The 19,006-nt window shown below is 53.8% G+C and overlaps 2 protein-coding genes across 2 annotated transcripts; both read right to left on the bottom strand.

Moving 5' to 3' along the window:
* Positions 1–6,206: 6,206 nt before the first annotated feature.
* LOC134052766 (octapeptide-repeat protein T2-like) lies at positions 6,207–6,788 on the bottom strand. The gene has a single exon (XM_062507401.1). It carries the CDS (start codon positions 6,786–6,788, stop codon positions 6,207–6,209), a length of 582 nt encoding a protein of 193 aa, XP_062363385.1.
* Positions 6,789–14,356: 7,568 nt separating this feature from the next.
* KLHDC7A (kelch domain containing 7A) lies at positions 14,357–16,804 on the bottom strand. The gene has a single exon (XM_062507784.1). It carries the CDS (start codon positions 16,802–16,804, stop codon positions 14,357–14,359), a length of 2,448 nt encoding a protein of 815 aa, XP_062363768.1.
* Positions 16,805–19,006: the final 2,202 nt, after the last annotated feature.

Genomic DNA, 19,006 nt, shown 5'->3' with positions numbered 1-19,006 from the left:
CAAGGGGTGACAGGGACAGAGATGTCCCCACCCATCACCCCAAAATCCCAGTTCCAGGAAGGGCCAACAGCTTCAAACCCTTTTTTGGGTTAAATTTGAATTTTATTTATCTTTTTTTTTCTACCAGTTTTCCCATCTTTTCCCGGCTCTGCCTCGCGGACAAAAGCCGAGCCCGCTTCTCTGCGCTCCCCGGGGAGCGCTGGGTTAAATCCGGCCTCCATCGGGAGCGCAGCGCGGAATTCCCGCCCGCTTCCCGGAGCTTTCCCGGCGGGAATTCCGCTCCCCATTTCCCTGCCGCATCTCCATGGTTTCCTAAGGTATGTTCTTGCTCGATAAATGCCGCGATTCCCTCGGGAACCTGCGCTGGGATCGGGTCGGAATTATTTGGGATTTTTTTAGGGGCATCCCGTTATCCCCTGCATCCCTCACAGGAGGGTTTCCAACTTGGAAATACGGATTTTTGGGATAAAAATGCTCCACATCCCATTTTCTCCAGGGAAAATATGCTCTCAGTTTGATTAAACCCGTCTGGAAAACCGCCCCAATCAGCGATTCAATTAATTACAATTCTCCTCAAAAAGTCCCTTTTTAAAATTCTTTCTATGAATTAGGATTCTCCTAAATAAAAAAAAATCCTTCTCTTAATTTTTAAAATTTTTTTTAGAGATGTCATCCCATTTCTGGAGCGGGGCGCACCCAGGAAGGAGAAATTTCCTTGGAAAATCACTCAGAGGAAAACCTGAAGGATCTGATCCCGATTTTCAACACAAGGATAGAAAAAAAAAATAAACAACAAACAAACAAAATAAAACAAACAAACAAAAACCAAACCCAAACCAAACCCAAAAAGCGCCCGGGGATGAATTATTTAATGAAAAGTTGGTTCCTCCTGCAATTCCAAGAAGATTATGGATGTAGGAAGGTTTTCCATGGGAAATCCTGAGGTAATGAGCGTTATTTTCCCAAGCGATTATCCGAGAAATCTCCCCTGAAAGGGAGAGAAATCCACCCTGAAAAACGGGGATTTGGAGGAAAATATTTATGCGGGATTTCCGCATTTTTGCAAAGTCACCAGTGGGGAAAAACCGGGAAAGGTGCGGGGCCGGGAGGGTTCGTGTTCCCAGGAAAGGTAGAAAGGGGGGAAGGAAGCTCGGGAGCCGCGGGAAAATTGGTGGAAAAGGAGTTGGAGCTGGGAAAAAAGAATAAATTGATTGATTGATTACATTTATTTAATTCTAATTAATGGATTCTGCTTTTCCAGGATTGGCGAATCCATGGTGTCCCCAGGTGTCTCCAGCAGTGTCCCAGGAGTGTCCCAGGTGTGTCCTAGGTGTGTCCTAGGTGTGTCCCCAGGCGTATCCCAGGAGTGTCCCAAGAGTGTTCCCAGGGAGTGTCCCAAGAGTGTTCCCAGGAGTCTCCCAGCAGGGTCCCAGGAGCATCCCTAAGAGTGTCCCAGGAATGCCCCAGGTGTCCCCAGGTGTCCCCAGGTGTGTCCCCAGGAGTGTCCCAGGTGTCCCCAGGTGTGTCCCAGGAGTGTCCCAGGTGTCCCCAGGTGTGTCCCCAGGTGTCCCCAGGTGTGTCCCCAGGAGTGTCCCAGGTGTCCCCAGGTGTGTCCCAGGAGTGTCCCAGGTGTCCCCAGCACTGTCCCAGGCAGGTTTTTCCCAGCCCCACCCCCAGGATCCAGCTCCCCGCCGGGACTCCAAAGGCGGAGCGGCCCCGCCCTAGGCCGGGTTTAATTCTTCCTGGATCCATTCCCTGATCCAAGCCCAACATCTCTGGGATGACCTGGGAATTTTCATGGGATAAATCCCAACCACAAGGCTGCAGCGGCCTCGTACCCGATATTCCCCAATCCTACAGAATTCCCGTCCCTCTGGCTGGCCTTGATCGCTTTTTCCACGTCACATTCCCAGAGCAGGATAAAATCCCCTGCTCCCGAGGCTCGACCCCTCTCCAATGGGGTTTTCCTGCAATGGGATTTCCCGGGATCCCAGCGCTCCCGGGGCTCTTCCAGGCATGTCCAGCCTGGATCTTCCTCTGGAATAATGCCTGGAATCAGGAGCCGGGAGGGGGAGGGATTGTCCTGGTCTGTGCCCTCCGAGGGATCCCAAGGAATGTGATCAGAAGGGACAGGTTGGGAAAACCCGGGGTGGGCCCTGCCTGGAGGGGGAAAGTCAGGATTTCCAGGGAGTTTTCACCTGGAGATCTCCAGTTCTGTGGGATGGGATGGGATGGGATGGGATGGGATGGGATGGGATGGGATGGGATGGGATGGGATGGGATGGGATGGGATGGGATGGGATGGGATGGGATCCATGAAAATCCACAATTCCCTAAATTCCACACTATTCCATCTGATTCCATGAGGGATTCCCATCCCTACCCCTGTTCCCAAATCGTTCCAGCTGCATCCATGTAGGATTCCCATTCCAATCATCTCCATGGGTTTGGGGTCTGTCCTGATTTTTGGGAGCACTTCCATGGGATTTGGGTCTGTCCTGATTTTTGGGAAGCATCTCCCTGGGTTTGACTTTTCCATCTGATCTCCTTTTGTTGGGGTGAATAAGCAGCATAATTTCCAGTTCCCAATATATCCATCCCTGTCTCCCAGATGCAAAATTTCTCCCTTTGTGCTTCCTGGGTAATATTTTCCCCATTTGAATTTCAAGGGAATTCACTCCCTCCTTTGGATTCTGGTCTCTCCCACCACAGCTCCGTGTTCCCGTTAATTCCCTCATTTCATTCTCCACGCCGAGCAGAAAAAAGGGAATTATGGAGCTTCCTTCCCCTTCTCCCTCAGAATTCCCATCTCACCTGCAGTTGGAAAAGCCTGGATGGCCCAGGGAAGAGGATGGGAAGCAGGAAAAGCATTCCAAGGTGGGATGTTCCTCCCTCGCTGGGACTAATGAAGATAATTATTGATAATTATTGAAAATTATTGATAATTAACTGGGAAACAGTGGGAAGGTTAAAAAAAACCATCAACTTAGTGATCCCAAATATTGACAAAAATCAGGGATTATCAATAATAAACCCCCCCAATACTAATAAAAACAAAGAAATAGAATAGAATAGAATAATAGAATATAATAGAAAGAATAGAATAGAATAGAATAGAATAGAATAGAATAGAATAGAATAGAATAGAATAGAATAGAATAGAATATTATTGTCAACTCTAAATAGCATGAATAAATTGATAAAACAATGGAAAAAGGAAAAATAAAATATTTAATGGTAGGATTGAGACTTCAACAGGAATTATTTTAATATTCACACTCAATTAGTATTATTTATTTGTACTTATTATAATTCATTTATATTAATGTATATCACATGTAAATATTTGTTAATATTTTATTAATATTTTATAAAAGCCCCCAAACCTTTGAGTCATACAGAATTAAATGGGAAAATAAAGGGATTTTCCATGGGGAAAAGAAGATCATTCCAGGATTGTAGACCAGGAATAGGAATTTTAGGGTTTTCAGGAATTGTGGATTTTTATGGATCCCATTTCCTCTGCTGTCCTGCTCTCCCAATATCCTCATCCCTGGCATTCCCAGCCGAAAATCCCACCTGGAATCAGGGCCTGCATCCAAAGGAAGGAGCAGCAGGGAAGGGAAGATTTCCCTGCTCTACTCCGCTCTCAGGAGATCCCACCTGGAATTCTCTGCTCCAACATGGAACTGGCAGAGCTGGGCCAGAGGAGGCCATGGAGATAATGAAGGGATTGGAGCAGCTTGGATGGATGGATGGATGGATGGATGGATGGATGATGGATGGATGGATGATGGATGATGGAGGGATGGATGGATGGATGATGGATGGATGGATAGAGGGATGGATGGATGATGGATGGATGATGGATGATGGATGGATGGATAGATGGATGGATGATGGATGGATGGATGGATGATGGATGGATGGATGGATGGATGATGGATGGATGATGGATGATGGATGGATGGATGGATGATGGATGATGGATGATGGATGATGGATGATGGATGGATGGATGATGGATGATGGATGGATGGATGGATGGATGATGGATGGATGGATGGATGGATGATGGATGGATGGATGGATGGATGGATGATGGATGGATGATGGATGGATGATGGATGATGGATGATGGATGATGGATGGATGGATGGATGATGGATGGATGGATGGATGGATGGATGATGGATGGATGATGGATGATGGATGATGGATGGATGGATGGATGATGGATGATGGATGGATGGATGATGGATGGATGGATGATGGATGGATGGATGGATGGATGATGGATGGATGATGGATGGATGATGGATGATGATGGATGGATGGCTGGATGGATGATGGATGATGATGGATGGATGGATGGATGGCTGGATGGATGGCTGGATGGATGATGGATGGATGGATGATGGATGATGGATGATGGATGGATGGATAGATGGATAGAGGGATGGATGGATGATGGATGGATGATGGATGGATGATGGATGGATGATGGATGGATGATGGATGGATGATGGATGATGGATGATGGATAATGGATGGATGGATGATGGATGATGGATGGATAGAGGGATGGATGGATGATGGATGATGGATGATGGATGGATAGATGGATGGATGGATGATGGATGGATGGATGGCTGGATGGATGATGGATGATGATGGATGGATGGATGGATGGCTGGATGGATGGCTGGATGGATGATGGATGATGATGGATGGATGATGGATGATGATGGATGGATGATGGATGATGGATGATGGATGGATGATGGATGGATGATGGATGGATGATGGATGGATGATGGATGATGGATGGATGGATGAATGGATGCATATGGAGACCATGGAGCAAGTTCCAGTGTCTGAAGAGGCTCCAGGCTTTCTGGAGTGGGAATGTTCCTCAGGACATGAAGTGTCAGGGCAAGTTCAAAAATGTCAGACTGAAAGAGGGGGAATTTGGGTGGAATTTCAGAAGAAATTCTGAACTGGAAAGGAAGTGAGGCCCTGTCGCAGCTTCCCAGAAAAGCCATGGCTGCCCCTGGATCCCTGGAATGTCCAAAATGCAGGGGACAAGAAGAACCATTCTGGGATTCTAGGATCCCTTTCCCTGTCCTACAGTGCCACTGAAGGGGGAATTCCTGGCATTTCTGCAGGAAGCCCCATGTCCAGATGGGTCAGCATGTCCTCGGACAAATGAGACTGCACAAATCTCAGGCACAGCCGGGACACAGCCAGGACACAGCTGGGACACAGCTCGGACACAGCTCGGACACAGCCGGGACACAGCCGGGACACAGCTCGGACACAGCCCGGACACAGCCGGGACACAGCTCGGACACAGCTCGGACACAGCCGGGACACAGCCGGGACACAGCTCGGACACAGCCCGGACACAGCTCGGACACAGCCCGGACACAGCCGGGACACAGCCGGGACACAGCCGGGACACAGCCAGGACACAGCTCGGACACAGCTCGGACACAGCCGGGACACAGCCGGGACACAGCTCGGACACAGCTCGGACACAGCCAGGACACAGCCCGGACACGGCTCGGACACAGCCGGGACACAGCTCGGACACAGCCGGGACACAGCCGGGACACAGCCGGGACACAGCTCGGACACAGCCGGGACACAGCTCGGACACAGCTCGGACACAGCCCGGACACAGCCGGGACACAGCCAGGACACAGCTCGGACACAGCCGGGACACAGCCCGGACACAGCTCGGACACAACCGGGACACAGCCGGGACACAGCCAGGACACAGCTCGGACACAGCTCGGACACAGCCCGGACACAGCCCGGACACAGCCGGGACACAGCCGGGACACAGCCCGGACACGGCTCGGACACAGCCTGGACACAGCTCGGACACAGCCCGGACACAGCCGGGACACAGCCGGGACACAGCTCGGACACAGCCCGGACACAGCCGGGACACAGCCGGGACACAGCTCGGACACAGCTCGGACACAGCCGGGACACAGCCGGGACACAGCTCGGACACAGCCCGGACACAGCTCGGACACAGTTCAGGGACGTTTCCCTCCCTCTCTGCGAGCAGAGAATTCCATTGGGATCTCTGTCAGGGTTTCTGCGCCTTCCAGGGAGCAGTTCCCCCGTCCCTCATCCCTGCTGGTTTTTGGGATAAGCAGCGCTGCAGCTCCCGGCGCTCCATCGGCGGTTCCCTACTGCCACCGCGTGGATTCATCCGGGAAGGGTCGGGAAAACATTCCCTCCCGCTCTCCCTCCCGCTCTCCCTCCCGTTCTCCCTCCCGTTCTCCCTCCCGTTCTCCCTCCCGTTCTCCCTCCCGCTCTCCCTCCCGCTCTCCCTCCCGCTCTCCCTCCCGCTCTCCCTCCCGCTCTCCCTCCCGCTCTCCCTCCCGCTCTCCCTCCCGCTCTCCCTCCCGCTCTCCCTCCCGCTCTCCCTCCCGTTCTCCCTCCCGTTCTCCCTCCCGCTCTCCCTCCCGCTCTCCCTCCCGTTCTCCCTCCCGTTCTCCCTCCCGTTCTCCCTCCCGCTCTCCCTCCCGTTCTCCCTCCCGTTCTCCCTCCCGCTCTCCCTCCCGCTCTCCCTCCCGCTCTCCCTCCCGTTCTCCCTCCCGTTCTCCCTCCCGCTCTCCCTCCCGCTCTCCCTCCCGTTCTCCCTCCCGTTCTCCCTCCCGCTCTCCCTCCCGTTCTCCCTCCCGCTCTCCCTCCCGTTCTCCCTCCCGTTCTCCCTCCCGCTCTCCCTCCCGCTCTCCCTCCCGTTCTCCCTCCCGTTCTCTCTCCATCTATCTCTCCATCCCTCATTCCCGAGGATAATGGATGCAGCATGCATGGATGAATGGATGGATGTTTTTAAATAAATTGATATTTTGTCTAGAAAAGATCTTTCTCTGTAAATTATGTTTTCTGCAAAATTATAGTTCCTATTAAAATGATAACTCCAAAACGCTTCTGAGGAGGTTCCAGAGGAAATTTGGGAATGCTGCACCAGATGGAGTGAGCGGAAGTCAACCTCGGATCGTCCTTCCCAGAGCCCTGGATCAGGTGGACAGAATTCCATGGAATCCTGAGCCCCTCCAACAGCCTCATTTGGGGACCTGGATGAGACCCCAGCTCCTGGTGAGGATAAAAAACCTGGATGTCATGGATGGGCAATTCAAGGGAGCTCCAAGCTGGATCCAGCAGAGTTCAAGGAGACTGGAGCATGGGGGAGCTGGGATTGGGAAGGACCTGCTGCAGGAATTGTCCTGGGGCTGGAAAGGACCCAACATCCACAGGGCTGGGACGAATTATGGGATGAGCTCCCTTGGCCTTCCCGGTGTTTTAATCCCCAATTCCCATCAAAGGGCCATGAACAGTCTTTGGGAAAAGATTTCAGAGATCCAGGAGTCCATGGGAATCTGTCCCAGGATGTGGGGTTGGATCTGCCTGTGGAGGACATCGGGACAATCCCACACCTTCATCCCAGGTGATCCCGAATCCCTGCCTGCTCCAGGATCTGGGGCTGGATCTGGCTGTGGAGGACACTGGGACAATCCCGCACCTTCATTCCAGGTGTTCCCAAATCTTCACCTGTACCACAATGTAGGGCTGGGTCTGGTTTTGGAAGACACCGGGACAATCCCGTGTGTTCATTCCAGATCTGCACCAGGATGTGTCATTCCCAGGGGAGGTGGGAGCTGGGATTGAGATGGATTTGGGAATTGTGCCATTCCCAGCACAGGCTGTGGCTGGGATTGGGATGAATTCTGGAATTTCGTTCATTCCTTGCTGTCAGAAGTGCCTGGAGCAGCCCAGGATTCCAGGATGTGTCTCAGGATGTTCAGTGGATCCCATCAGAGCTGTGAAATAGGAAAAGTGGGAAGGAATTATCCCAGAATTCCCAGCCCTCTCTGGGAAGCCACAGGAAGTGGGGCAGGAGCTGGAAAAGAGCTGGGGAAAAGGAAAAGGGAAATCCCATTTCAGGCAGATCCTGACTCAATCCTGGTCCCTGCTCGGCATGGAATAAGGGGGAATGGGGTGGGATTTAAAGCCCTTACAGCCCAAATAATTCCAGGATTCTGGTGAGAAGTATCCTGGATGAGCACCCAGGCCTGGAGCTGGGAAGTTCAGGACTGGGAAAATCGGGAATTTGAGATAATTTGGATGATTTTCATTGGAACAGGGATTATTTCCACTGTAATTCTGATTATTTCATTGGAATTGGGATAGTTTTCATTGGAACTGGGAAAATTTCCATTGGGATTGGGATAATTTCATTGGAATTCAGGAGTGGGAAAGGCTGGGTGATGGATGTTCCTCGGTTTTTTCCCCTTGGAGTCCCCCCATGGAATAAGGGGGAATGGGACAGGATTTAAAGCCCTTCCAGCACAAATAATTCCAGGATTCTTGTGAGGAATATCCTGAATATCCAGGCCAGGAGCTGGGAAGTTAAGGGCTGGGGAAATTTGGAATCTGAGCTAAATTGGAAAAATTTTATTGGAATTGGGATGATTTCCATTGCAACTGGGAAAATTTCCATTGGAACTGGGATAATTCCATTGGAATTGGGAAAATTTTTTTACATTGGAACTGGGATAATTTCATTTGAACTGTGATCATTTCATGGAATTCAGGGGTGGGAAGGGCTGGGGGATGGATGCTCACTGCTTTTTTAGGATTATCTTCCCCCTGGAATCCCAGGGAATGCCTGGGGGTGGGAATTTGGGAGTCCCTCAAGCTCTAGGATTTTCCAGTGGGTCAGAGCTGGAGACGGATCCCGTGGGAACCCCGTGGGATGGGGAGAAATGATCCCATGGGAAAAGATTCCTTTGGTTACTCCAGTAACCAAGAAAAATAAAATAGTAACGAGTAAACCGGTTACTCCACGCTGTAAAAACTGCCCTGATCCCAGATTTCCCTTGGAATTTTCTGAAAGCTGCTGGAATTCCCACTTTTCCCTCTTGCTTTCCTTTCCCTGTCCTGCAGGAATTTGGGATGTGCCATTCCCTTGGAGGAAAACCAGCCAGGATAAATCCCGAAAATTCCAATTGGCTCCAAGTGTGGCCTCAGGGAAATTCAGGAATCCCAAATTTCTTCTGAAGTGATTTTTCCAGAGGCTGCTGGAATTCCTGCTTTTCCCTCCCCCTGGGGCTTTGGCATTCCCTGCACACGAAGCTGCTCCCAGCAGGATCCTTGGGATGAGCCAGGATGGATCCAGGGGAAGACCAATGTTTCCTCCAGGAAAATCAGGGGAAACTGGGAATAAATCCCATTTTTCCTTAAAAATTTCAGGAATTCCCTTGAATTCCCATGTCTTTTTCTGCTCCTTATTAATTCCCTGAGCTCCCTTTTCCATGGGAATTCCAATTCTTCGATTGCAGCTTGATATAAAAACCCTGGGATTTTTTTCCCATACGTGATTTACCCCCTTTGGACGAGAAACATCGGGAATTAAAGGAATCCAGGATGCCTGGGAATAAAAATATTTCTGGAAAATGGCTTCAGGTGGTATGCAGGGAGGAGCAGGAGGAGAATTCCCACTTTTCCCTGGATGTTCCCTCATTCCCAAAACGCTTTTGGGTGGCTGAGAGGAAGAGGGAACAGAGATGGGAAAACTCCAAAATTATGGATTTTTCACCCTTTCCCTACAGAAATGGGGCAGGAAATGGGTGGAATGAAGATCCTGCTCATCCTTGTGGGAGCGAGGGATTTGCTGGGATGAGGAGCTGGGAATTCCCAAATTCCTGCGATTTTGGGAAATTTTCCATGCCCGTTGAACCCCAAAGATGTTTTGTGCTTTCCAAGTTTTTCCTGGGAAGCGTCCAAGCCTTCGCCGAGATTTTTCCAGGGATAAATCTTTCTCTTTGCTGGGATGAAAAATCTTGGAAAAATCTGGGATATAACCCAGGAAAAAAAATTCCGGGAAGATCAAAGATGCAAACAAATAAACAAAAAAAAACCAACACAAAACAAAGTTTAGAAAAACAAAACCAACCAAACAAAAAAATCCTGCTGGAAATCAAAGGAATCGTGATACTGAAAGTTAGGAATAATGCAGGGAAATCGGGAATAAATCCCGTTTTCTCATGTTTTCAACCGGGAGCCGCTAGATGGCAACAACGCCCCGAGAAAAAAGCTCGGGAAAAGGGAATTTCGAGGATTTGGAGGCTCCGTTGGGCTCAGTTTCCATTGAAAACGCCTGAATTTTAATTCCTGCGGATTCTTGCGCTCCTGGATTTTTTCTCCTCTCCTCATTCCCGGATTTCTCCCATTTTTCTGTTGAAATCACAAATTCTGTGTTCGGGTTCCAATGATTTTCAGGAAATTTTTGGGATTCTTTATCTTCTTCTCCAGCAGGTTTGGAAAATCTGGATCTCCCAGTAAAGGAAAATCCCAGAATACTAGCCTCATTCTCCAGCTCCAAAATTCCCAGCATACAAAAAACCAAGAATTCAGTTAAAACACCTCGGTGGATCTTTATGGAATTTCTCCAGGATCAGGATTTCCAGCACCTCTGGAAGCACCGTTGGTTTTAGGGAAGCAAAACCCTGGAAGTCACAAATGTGGGAATTTCTCTGGATTGGGCCATTCCTGTTGCTGGGAATGCGCTGGGGGCGGTTCCAGCAGAGTTCCTGGAGGATGGTGATAGAAATCCTGGATTCTGGTGTAACCTGGAGATTTAGGTTTTATTTTGGGAAAAGTTTCTTCTTCCAGATGGTGTTGGGACTGACCCGGCTCCCCACAGAATGGGAACATTCCCAAGCCTGCCAGAGCTCCAGGAGCATTTGGAAATGTGGAATTTTAGGATGACTGAGCAGGGCCTGGAGTTGGATTTGATCCCTGGGGGTTCCTTTCAGATTATTCCACGATCCTTTGGCAACACCTCATCCCATTGCAGTGGGATTTGGGATCAGGAATAATGATCACAGGGATGGCTCCAGCTCCAGAATTAGGATGGAGCTCCAGGAATGGGAGGGAGCTCCGGGAATGGAAGGGAGCTCCAGGATTGGGATGGAGCTCCGGGATTGGGATGAGGGGATCCAGCAGTTTCTGGGAATCCCTGACCTTTCCCAGGCCTTTTCCAGAGCTTTTTCAGAGTATTTCCAGGGCTCTAGCTCCCTCTGGAATTCCCATGGAGCCCCTGGAGCCAGCTCAGCTTTTCTTCCACTCCTTGGGCCCAGCTTTGCTGACGCTTCCCAGGAGCAAATCCAGGGAAAACAGAGCGGAAAAGAAGGTGCTGAGGAAGCAGGAGTGGGAAAAAGCTGGGAAGCAGAAATGACAGGGAAGCTGAAGCAGCTCTGGGAATGCTGAAGTGGCTCCAGGACCGTCCGCATGCCTGGGATGCGCTGGGAATTCTGCTGGAGCTGCAAAAATTATTCTGGAATGAACTTCTCCTGCTCCCTGGATCCAGGGATGGGAAGAGGGGGAGCCCCCACAATTCCAGTGATTCACAGAATTTTCGGAGTCCCAGCTGCAGAGCCTCTGCAATTCCAGGGATTGCTGGACTTCCAAGAGCATCTGCTGCTGGAGAGTCTCTGCAATTCTAGGGATTCCTGGATTTTCAGAAGTCTCTGCTGCTGTCCCCATTGGATCCTGGAGCTCTCCCTGTTCCAATGCATGGATCCACAGAATCCAGGGAAAATCCCACTCCCACAGGATCCATGGTGACCTCTGGTTATTTATCCTCAGATATGTCAGGAAAGATCCATGGGAGAAGTTGTGGAGTTTATTTGGATGCATCCTGTGCATTTCCAGCTCATTTCCCTGGAAATTATGGCAGCTTTTCCAATCTTTCCATGAAAATCCAGGATATCCTGATGAAAGGAATGAACCAAACCTTCGGGATTTGGGAGCAGGGAACCAACAAAACTTTTGAAATTTGGGATTGGGAAATGAACCAAATCTTTGGGATTGAGGAGAAGGGAATTATTTGGGATGGGGAAGAGAGAACAATCCAAACCTTGGGGATCTGGGAGAAGGGAGCAAACCAAACCTCTGGGGTTTGGGAGCAGGTGATGATCCCAACCTTCAGGATTCGGGAGCAGGGAACGAAACCTCCGGGTCTGAGCGTGGGTTTGCATTTGTCCTTTCACCTTTATTTTCCCATTCCCTTATCCCAAAGTCATTGCCTCACGTTCCCAGCTCCCAGCCTGTGCGTCCTTCTCAGAAGGACAAGCCCGGGATGTCCCTGGGCGTTTTTAATCTCCCAAATGCTTCCCAAAATTAATCTTGGAGAGTGCAGGAGCGGAGGAGGGAGCGCTGCCTTGGTGTTCATCCCTCGTGAATGCGGGATCGGCGGGCAGGAAGGGGTTAAAGGGAAGGTGAAACATGAAACGGCGCCAGGAGAAAGGCGGGATCTGGGCAAGCTTTCCTAGGATGGAAAACAATCCAATGTCCTCTGGAAGGGCTCCAGTGCCTCGTTCCCACCCAGCCGGGAATTCTCCTCTGCAGCGGTCACAGGGAAAGGGCAGAAATGCGGGATTTGAGATGGGGACAAGAGGGGTTTCACGTTCCAAGGGGCTGGAATGCTCCAACACCTGGAATTTGCCGTGGGAAAAGCAGAAATGTGTGGGAGCACGAGCGAGAGGTGACTTCAGAGTGAGGAGTTAAACAGCGATGGGCAAAAATAAGGAGTTTTTTTGATTAATGGAATCTCTCAGCTGAAACATCCCCCCCCCCAAAAAAAGAGACTCCAGGATGTGCAAAGCAGGAATTCCAGCCCGGCAGCTGTGGGATGATCCCTCTGGAATGGCACCAGGGTGGGAGAAGGAGGCTAGAGTTGGATAGGGATCAAATCTTTGGGATTTGGGAGCTGGGAATGAACCAAACCTTCAGGATTTGGGAGCTGGGAATGAACAAAACCTTCAGGATTTGGGAGAGAATGAACCAAACCTTTGAGATTTGGGAGTGGGGAAAGGACCAAACCCTCAGGATCTGGGAAAGAATGAACCAAACCTTCGGGATTTGGGAGTAGGGAGCAAAACCTCCGCGTCTGAGCATGAGTTTGGATTTTTCCTTTTCCCTTTATTTTCCGTCTCCCTCACTCCAAAATAATTCCCTCACCCACCCTGGTGCCATTCCAGAGGGATCATCCCACTGCTGCCAGGCTGGAATTGCTGCCTCGCACATCCCAGAGTCTTTCTTGGGCTGTTTCAGCTGGGAAATTCCATGAATCCCAAAAAATCCTCGTGCTCCAATGTATTCCTGCTTTTCCCATGACAGAGAGGGGGTCCCTCAGCTACCCCCCGCCAGCACAAGCACTGAGAGCCTGGGCAGGTTCCTTAATTAACACCGCCCCGGGTTAATTAATTGCTGTGGCCCCAGGTTCATTAATTAACACAGCCTCCCAAGGTTCCCTGCCCTTCGTCCGGAGGCTCCAGGCAGTGCCAGGAATCCTTCCAGGAGCACTTTAGGAGAACGTTAACCCAGGCTCTCCTAAAGGGCCCCAAGTAACAGCAAAATTCCCAAAAAACCCACGATTCCCCATCCCTGGAAGTGTCCAAAGGCCAGGCTGGAGCAGCCTGGGATAGCAGGAGGTGGAACTGCAGGGGATTTCAGCTCCTTTCACCCAGCCCCTCTGGAATTGTGGGATAAGCAGCAATTTCCTGGAAAATCTGGGAAAAGGGGATGAGAGAGCATCTGCTCCTGGAAAAGCTGGAAAAACGGGATAAGGGAGAGCTGTTCCTGGAAGTTCTGGGAAACGAGAATGCTGGAACACTGTTGCTGTGTTCACCTTCCCAGAGCTGCCGGCCGTGCCTAATTAGCGATGTCGAACATGCAGCACGCTCTTGCCTCCAATTAGGCTCGGTTTAAAAGGAGGCGTGGGGTTCATTTCACTGAATGTTGGCTTTAATTTTGGCCCAGCTGTGCCTAAACCCCCGGTGCCTCTTTACATAGAGATTAAATACAGAGAACCGCACTCTGAGGAGGAGGAGGGGAGAGATAACGAGGCCAGCCCTGAACTCTGTCCCCGAAATGCACTGAGCGAGGTGAGGTGTCCGAGCGATGCTGGCAGAGCTTTGGGGACACCTCCCTGCGGACCCCACCTCCACCCTAAACCACCCCATCCATGTCCGGGTCAACATTCAGCACCTGGAGCCTAAGTCAGGTCTAAGTCAGGTGCTGGACAGCTGGAGCCCGCGGAGATCCGGGATTTGTTGGCACCCGAACAAACACGGCCCTGTTTAAACTCCCCTGAGCAAACGAGTCCACCCAGCTCCTCCCGGCTCTTCCTGGAGCCTCCAGGCTGCGGCTCTCGGCCGCGTCCAAGGGTTGGATCACTTCCTGCATCCCAGAGAGTGGGAATAGGCTGGGTTCATGGAGCTAGGGCTGGGGACTCTTTCTCCGGCTGCCACCACTCCCTGGAGACCCCTCAGAGCTGCGGTGGCTCCGTGCCCCCCTCGGGCAGCACCAGGACTGCAGGGAGGAGGTTCCCGTGGGGCTCCGGGAAGGGCCGCAGCTCCTTGACCCCGAAGCGTGGCGAGACGGGATCGGCCAGGAAGCGCAGGTGGAAATCTCGGCCGAGGCAGTGGACGAGGCTGCCCAGGGCGGCACAGCGCAGCCCGGCCGGCTCGGGCAGGGGGTGGCTGGCACAGCGGTACCACAGCCTGGCGCTGGCGCTGCACCGCGACACGGTGACATCGGTGCCACCAGCGCCGCGCCGCAGCTGGAAGCGGTACAGGAAGCCATGGGCGCTCAGCAGTTCGGCCGTCCTGTCATTGTCGCCAATGGCCGGGCTGGTGGCCCAGCAGTCCCTGCGGGCGTCGTAGCGCAGCAGCAGTGAGCGCAGGGTGCCCCCGGTGACATAGATGTCCCCGTCGCACGCGGTGGCCGCGTGGGCCACGGCGAAAGCGTCCCTGGGCAGGGCGGCGGCGAAGGCCCAGCGGTCCCGCCTCGGGTCGTAGCGCTCCACGGTGGCCAAGCACTCGCCCCCGATGGCGTACAGGTGGCCGTCCAGGGCCACCAGCTGGCAGTGCGGCCGCGCCTGGCGCAGGGGACAGATGTCGCTCCATCTGTCGCCCAGGGGGTCGTAGCAGAGCACGCGGCGGGAGGGGCTCCTCGCCCGGCCCGCGCCCTCCCCGCCGGGCACCACAAACAGGTAATTGAACATGGGGCACACTGCGCAGCCCCGCCCGGCCACCTCGGCCGGCAGCTGGCACAGCTGGGACCAGCGGTCCTCGTCCTCGTCGTAGTAGCAGAGGCGGCCGCGGCGGTGGCCGGGCTCGGCCGGGGGGACATCGACCACCACCAAGCGCGGCCTCCCGCGGCTTCGGAGCCCCAGGAGCAGCTCCCGCTCGCCGGCGTTGAGGCGGCCGTAGATGTGCGGGGAGCGCAGCACCTGCAGGAGGTGCTGGCTCATCACCTGGAGAGCGGCGTCCTGCAGGCCCCGCAGCTGCCGCGCCTTGGCCGAGCGCAGAACCTCGGAGCAGTTCCCCAGGTGCACCTGGGTGGGTGGCGACCCTTGGGATGGCTCAGGACCCCCGGCTGGAAGCCCATCGGGCAGCCGGGGGGCGATCTCGTGGGTGCTGCCGTCCCAGCCGGGAGAAGGTGGCTCGGGAGGGCTCTCCACGCCCTCCTGTGCAGCTCTGGAGGTGTTGGGATCAGGAATTCCCGAAACTGGATTCTCCCTTTGGGTTTTGGATCTCCGCGGCTCTGCCTGTCCCCGCTCCTCACGGCGCTGGGATGTCCCCGCGGGGACGAAGGGCAGGGACGTCCGCCTGGACACCGACTCGGAGATGGACTGCACGAAGTAATCGTAGACTTTGCCCCGCAGGTCGGGCCCAGGCGAGCTGTCCCTGTCCTTGTCCCGGCGCTCCGGGATGAAGTTCTCCACCTGGATCTTGGCCACCGAAGAGAAGCAGTAGGAGGTGTCCGAGCCCGCCTCGCTCGCCGTCAGCAGCAGCCCCAGGTTGGAGGTGACGCTGAGGGTCCGGACTGTGCCCGTGCTGTCCTCGCTGCTCCTCCCGGCTCTAGCCGGATCGTGCTCCGTGCTCTGGGCACATCCATCCCCCTCTGTGCGGGCATCGCAAATCCCCGGGCAGCGTCCGGAGCTCGGGGCAGGCGCGTCCCCGTCCCCCTCCCTCTCCGCGGGGCTGCCCCGGGCTCCGGCCTCGGGGTCGTGAGAGCCCAGCTCACTTCCCATCTCGATTCTTGCCTTGCCTCCCAGCTCTCTTCCCATCTTGTTTCCTGGTTCTCTTCCCGGCTCACCTCCCAGCTCCATTCCTGACTTAATTCCAAATTTATTTCCCAGCTTGTTTGCCTGCTCATTTCCCGACTCATTTCCCGGCTTCATTGCCAGTTTGATTCCTGGCTTTCTTCCTCTATTATTTCCCGGCTTGATTCCCAGCCCGCTTCCTGGCTGACTTCCCATCTCGCTTCCATGCTCTTTACCCAGCTCGCTTCCCGTCCTGCTCCCCGGATCACTCCCTGCTTCGCTTTCTGCTTGAATTCCCAACTTCCATCCCAGTTTCCTTCCCAAGTCCCTCTCTGTCCTGTCCAGACTGAGCGGGGCTTTCCCGGGAATCAGCTCCAAACCCACCTCCTCTCCTTCCTCTTCCTCACTCCTTGGCAAACTCTGCTCCCCCCGCAGAGCCGCCTGCCGCAACCCGAGGCCATTCCCAGATTTGTCCCCCCCATCCCTTCTCAGACTCCCATCCCGGTTTTCCCGCTGCTCTCCCGGCGGGATTTTTCCCGGGGGAGGCGAGCGGTTCCTATAAAACCTGAAGGCCAGGGACAGGAGCAGCAGCGCGGCCGCCGACAGCAGCAGCTTCCCGGGCAGCGGCATGTCCGAGTGCCAGGCCGGGGGCACCCGCTGGGGCATTTTTCCATGCGGGAATGCCGAGGAGCCGATTAATGATTTGCCGGGAGAGGCCGGAGCGCGGAGGGTTGGGACAAGGTGACTTTGAGAGGGCAAAGCTGGCAGGAGGCTTCCGGAGGAGCCGCGAATGTTTGGGATGGGCTGGGCTCCAGGGAAAGGTGCAGCCCATGGAAACGGACAGAGGCTCGGGGAAGAGCACGAAGGCAGGAAAAATATCCCCGGGGAGCTGCTTCTCCTTTGTGGTGCTTTAAAAAGGGTCACGCAACGAAAAAGGCGGAGGGGGGAGAGAAAAGTTGTTTTGCCCAGCAAAGTCTCTTCATCCCTCGGTGCTCCCGGTTAAGGAGGGAGCGGCAGCCCGGAGCCCTTTGGGCTGATGCCGAGCAGCTGCTCCACCGCACGGCCGGGTGATGAATTCAGCAGCTGATTCAGTGATTAATTAATTCAGTGATTAATTAATTCAGCGGCCCTCGTTTGCAGCGCGCTGCCTAACGAGGGCTGACGGGAAAGAGCCCCGGAACTTGTGGGGTCTCTTGGAGCTGATAGAAAAAGAGCTGGGGGCGTCAGGAAGGGGGAAAATCCTGGCACTGGGGAGGAAATCGAGGCTGGAGTTCAGCTGCAGCTGTGGGGTAAGAGGAGAGGGGTGAAGGGAGGAACAAAAACAGGAAGAAATTCAGGATGGGAAGAGACAGGAGTTGTCATTCCTGAGGGATGCCACAGGAATCGGTGTCACCGTGAGGAAACAGGCACGGCAGGGCTGCGTTCTCCCCCTGGGACGGTGTTGGTGGTGGATCTGCTCCTAGCCTGAATTCCAAACATTCCAGGGAATTCTTGTCCCCAAGAATCCAACAAAGCTTGGACGGTGGGGGGGGGGGGGGGGAGAAGAGCGGGAGCCTTTCCATCGCTTCCCACTGCTGCCGAGGGAGCGGAATTCAAAGGGATCCAATCCAGCTCCTGCTCCCCAAGGGACCACCCGGGAGAGGCGAGGAAAAAAAAAAAAGAGGAAAGAAAGAGCCAAACTGGGGGTGGGAGTGGGTGAAACTCATGTTTTCAGTCAGGGGCTCGCTTCCCTGCTGGCTCTATCCCAGACCGGTGAGATTTTCCCAAGGGATGAACCCAGGGGATGTGGGGGTGACATGTCCCAGCCCGTGGGTGCCTGTGGTGGGGGTGGGCCTTGCCAGGGATCTCCAGTGGGAGGTGGGAGCTCAGGAAATCATCCTTGGTGTCCTCAATTTCCCAAATCTCATTTCAGCATTTCAGAGCAGCTGATCCCCACCAGCTGCTTCCCGAGGTTTTGGGATGGGGAGAGTCTCTGAACCCCCTTGGGGCCGGTTCTGCACCATCCCTGAGTGTTGAGGTGTGCCCCTGCCCAGGCTGGGATGCTGGAATTTCCGTGGTGGATGGGATAGGGCTGGGTCCCCAGACCCTCCAGGGCTGCTCTCAGCTAGCGGATCCCATCCTAAACCCCAACAATGTTTTTATATCCCTGAAGAAGATGGAAAGGGAGCACAGGAATGACCTCCCCTGGCTGGTTCGGCACTCAGGGATCCCTGGGCTCATCCCTGCTGGGAACACGGATTCACCGATGGCTTTAGGGGAATATTTGGGATATTGTCCATTGTGTGGGGAAATGCAGCACGGAAGAGCTTGGGGGAGTTAAGACGTTTCGATTTAAAGCCGGGTTTTGGAGCGTGGGCGGTGCCATGCATCCAAAACAGCGCCAGCCAAGCCCACTCATCCTCTCTCCTCCATCCTGTTGGGGATAGAGCGCCAAAATCCATCCCTGTGGGGCTCGGTGTGGCCAAAACCTTGGGACAAGGGGAATTTCTCCTGCCTGGAAAAGCGGGTGGTGCCGGAGCTGAGGAAGCAAGGCCGTGTGTGGAGTCCGGGCACGCGTTCCAGGGCTCGGCTAATTGGGAAAGGGTCTGGCGGCAGTGACCTCCTGGGCCCTTCACCGCTCCCTGCCGGGGCTTTTATCCCGCGCCTGGATCTACAAAGATCCCGGCGCTCCGGAGCCGGGAAGGAGGAGGATGAATTATTCATGTGCTCGGCAGCCCCGTGAACCCAGCCCGTAAAGAGGGGGAGATGCAGGGGAGGCACCGAGCGAAGCTCCCGCTGGCTTTCCTGCAGGGCCTGCAGGAGCACCCCTGGCTCCTGCTATCCCAAAGACCCCATGGATTCCGCTGGATAATTCCCCATTTATCCCTG

The sequence above is a fragment of the Cinclus cinclus genome, chromosome 23, assembly GCF_963662255.1.
Source record: "Cinclus cinclus chromosome 23, bCinCin1.1, whole genome shotgun sequence".
NCBI lineage: Eukaryota > Metazoa > Chordata > Aves > Passeriformes > Cinclidae > Cinclus > Cinclus cinclus.
Note: the sequence above shows the minus strand (reverse complement) of the source record. Positions and strands in the feature narration are given on the sequence as shown.

Excerpts from the sequence above, each read along its gene's own strand:
- LOC134052766 (XM_062507401.1), bottom strand. The coding sequence starts at position 6,788 with ATGGAGAGAGAACGGGAGGGAGAACGGGAGGGAGAGCGGGAGGGAGAG.
- KLHDC7A (XM_062507784.1), bottom strand. The coding sequence starts at position 16,804 with ATGCCCCAGCGGGTGCCCCCGGCCTGGCACTCGGACATGCCGCTGCCC.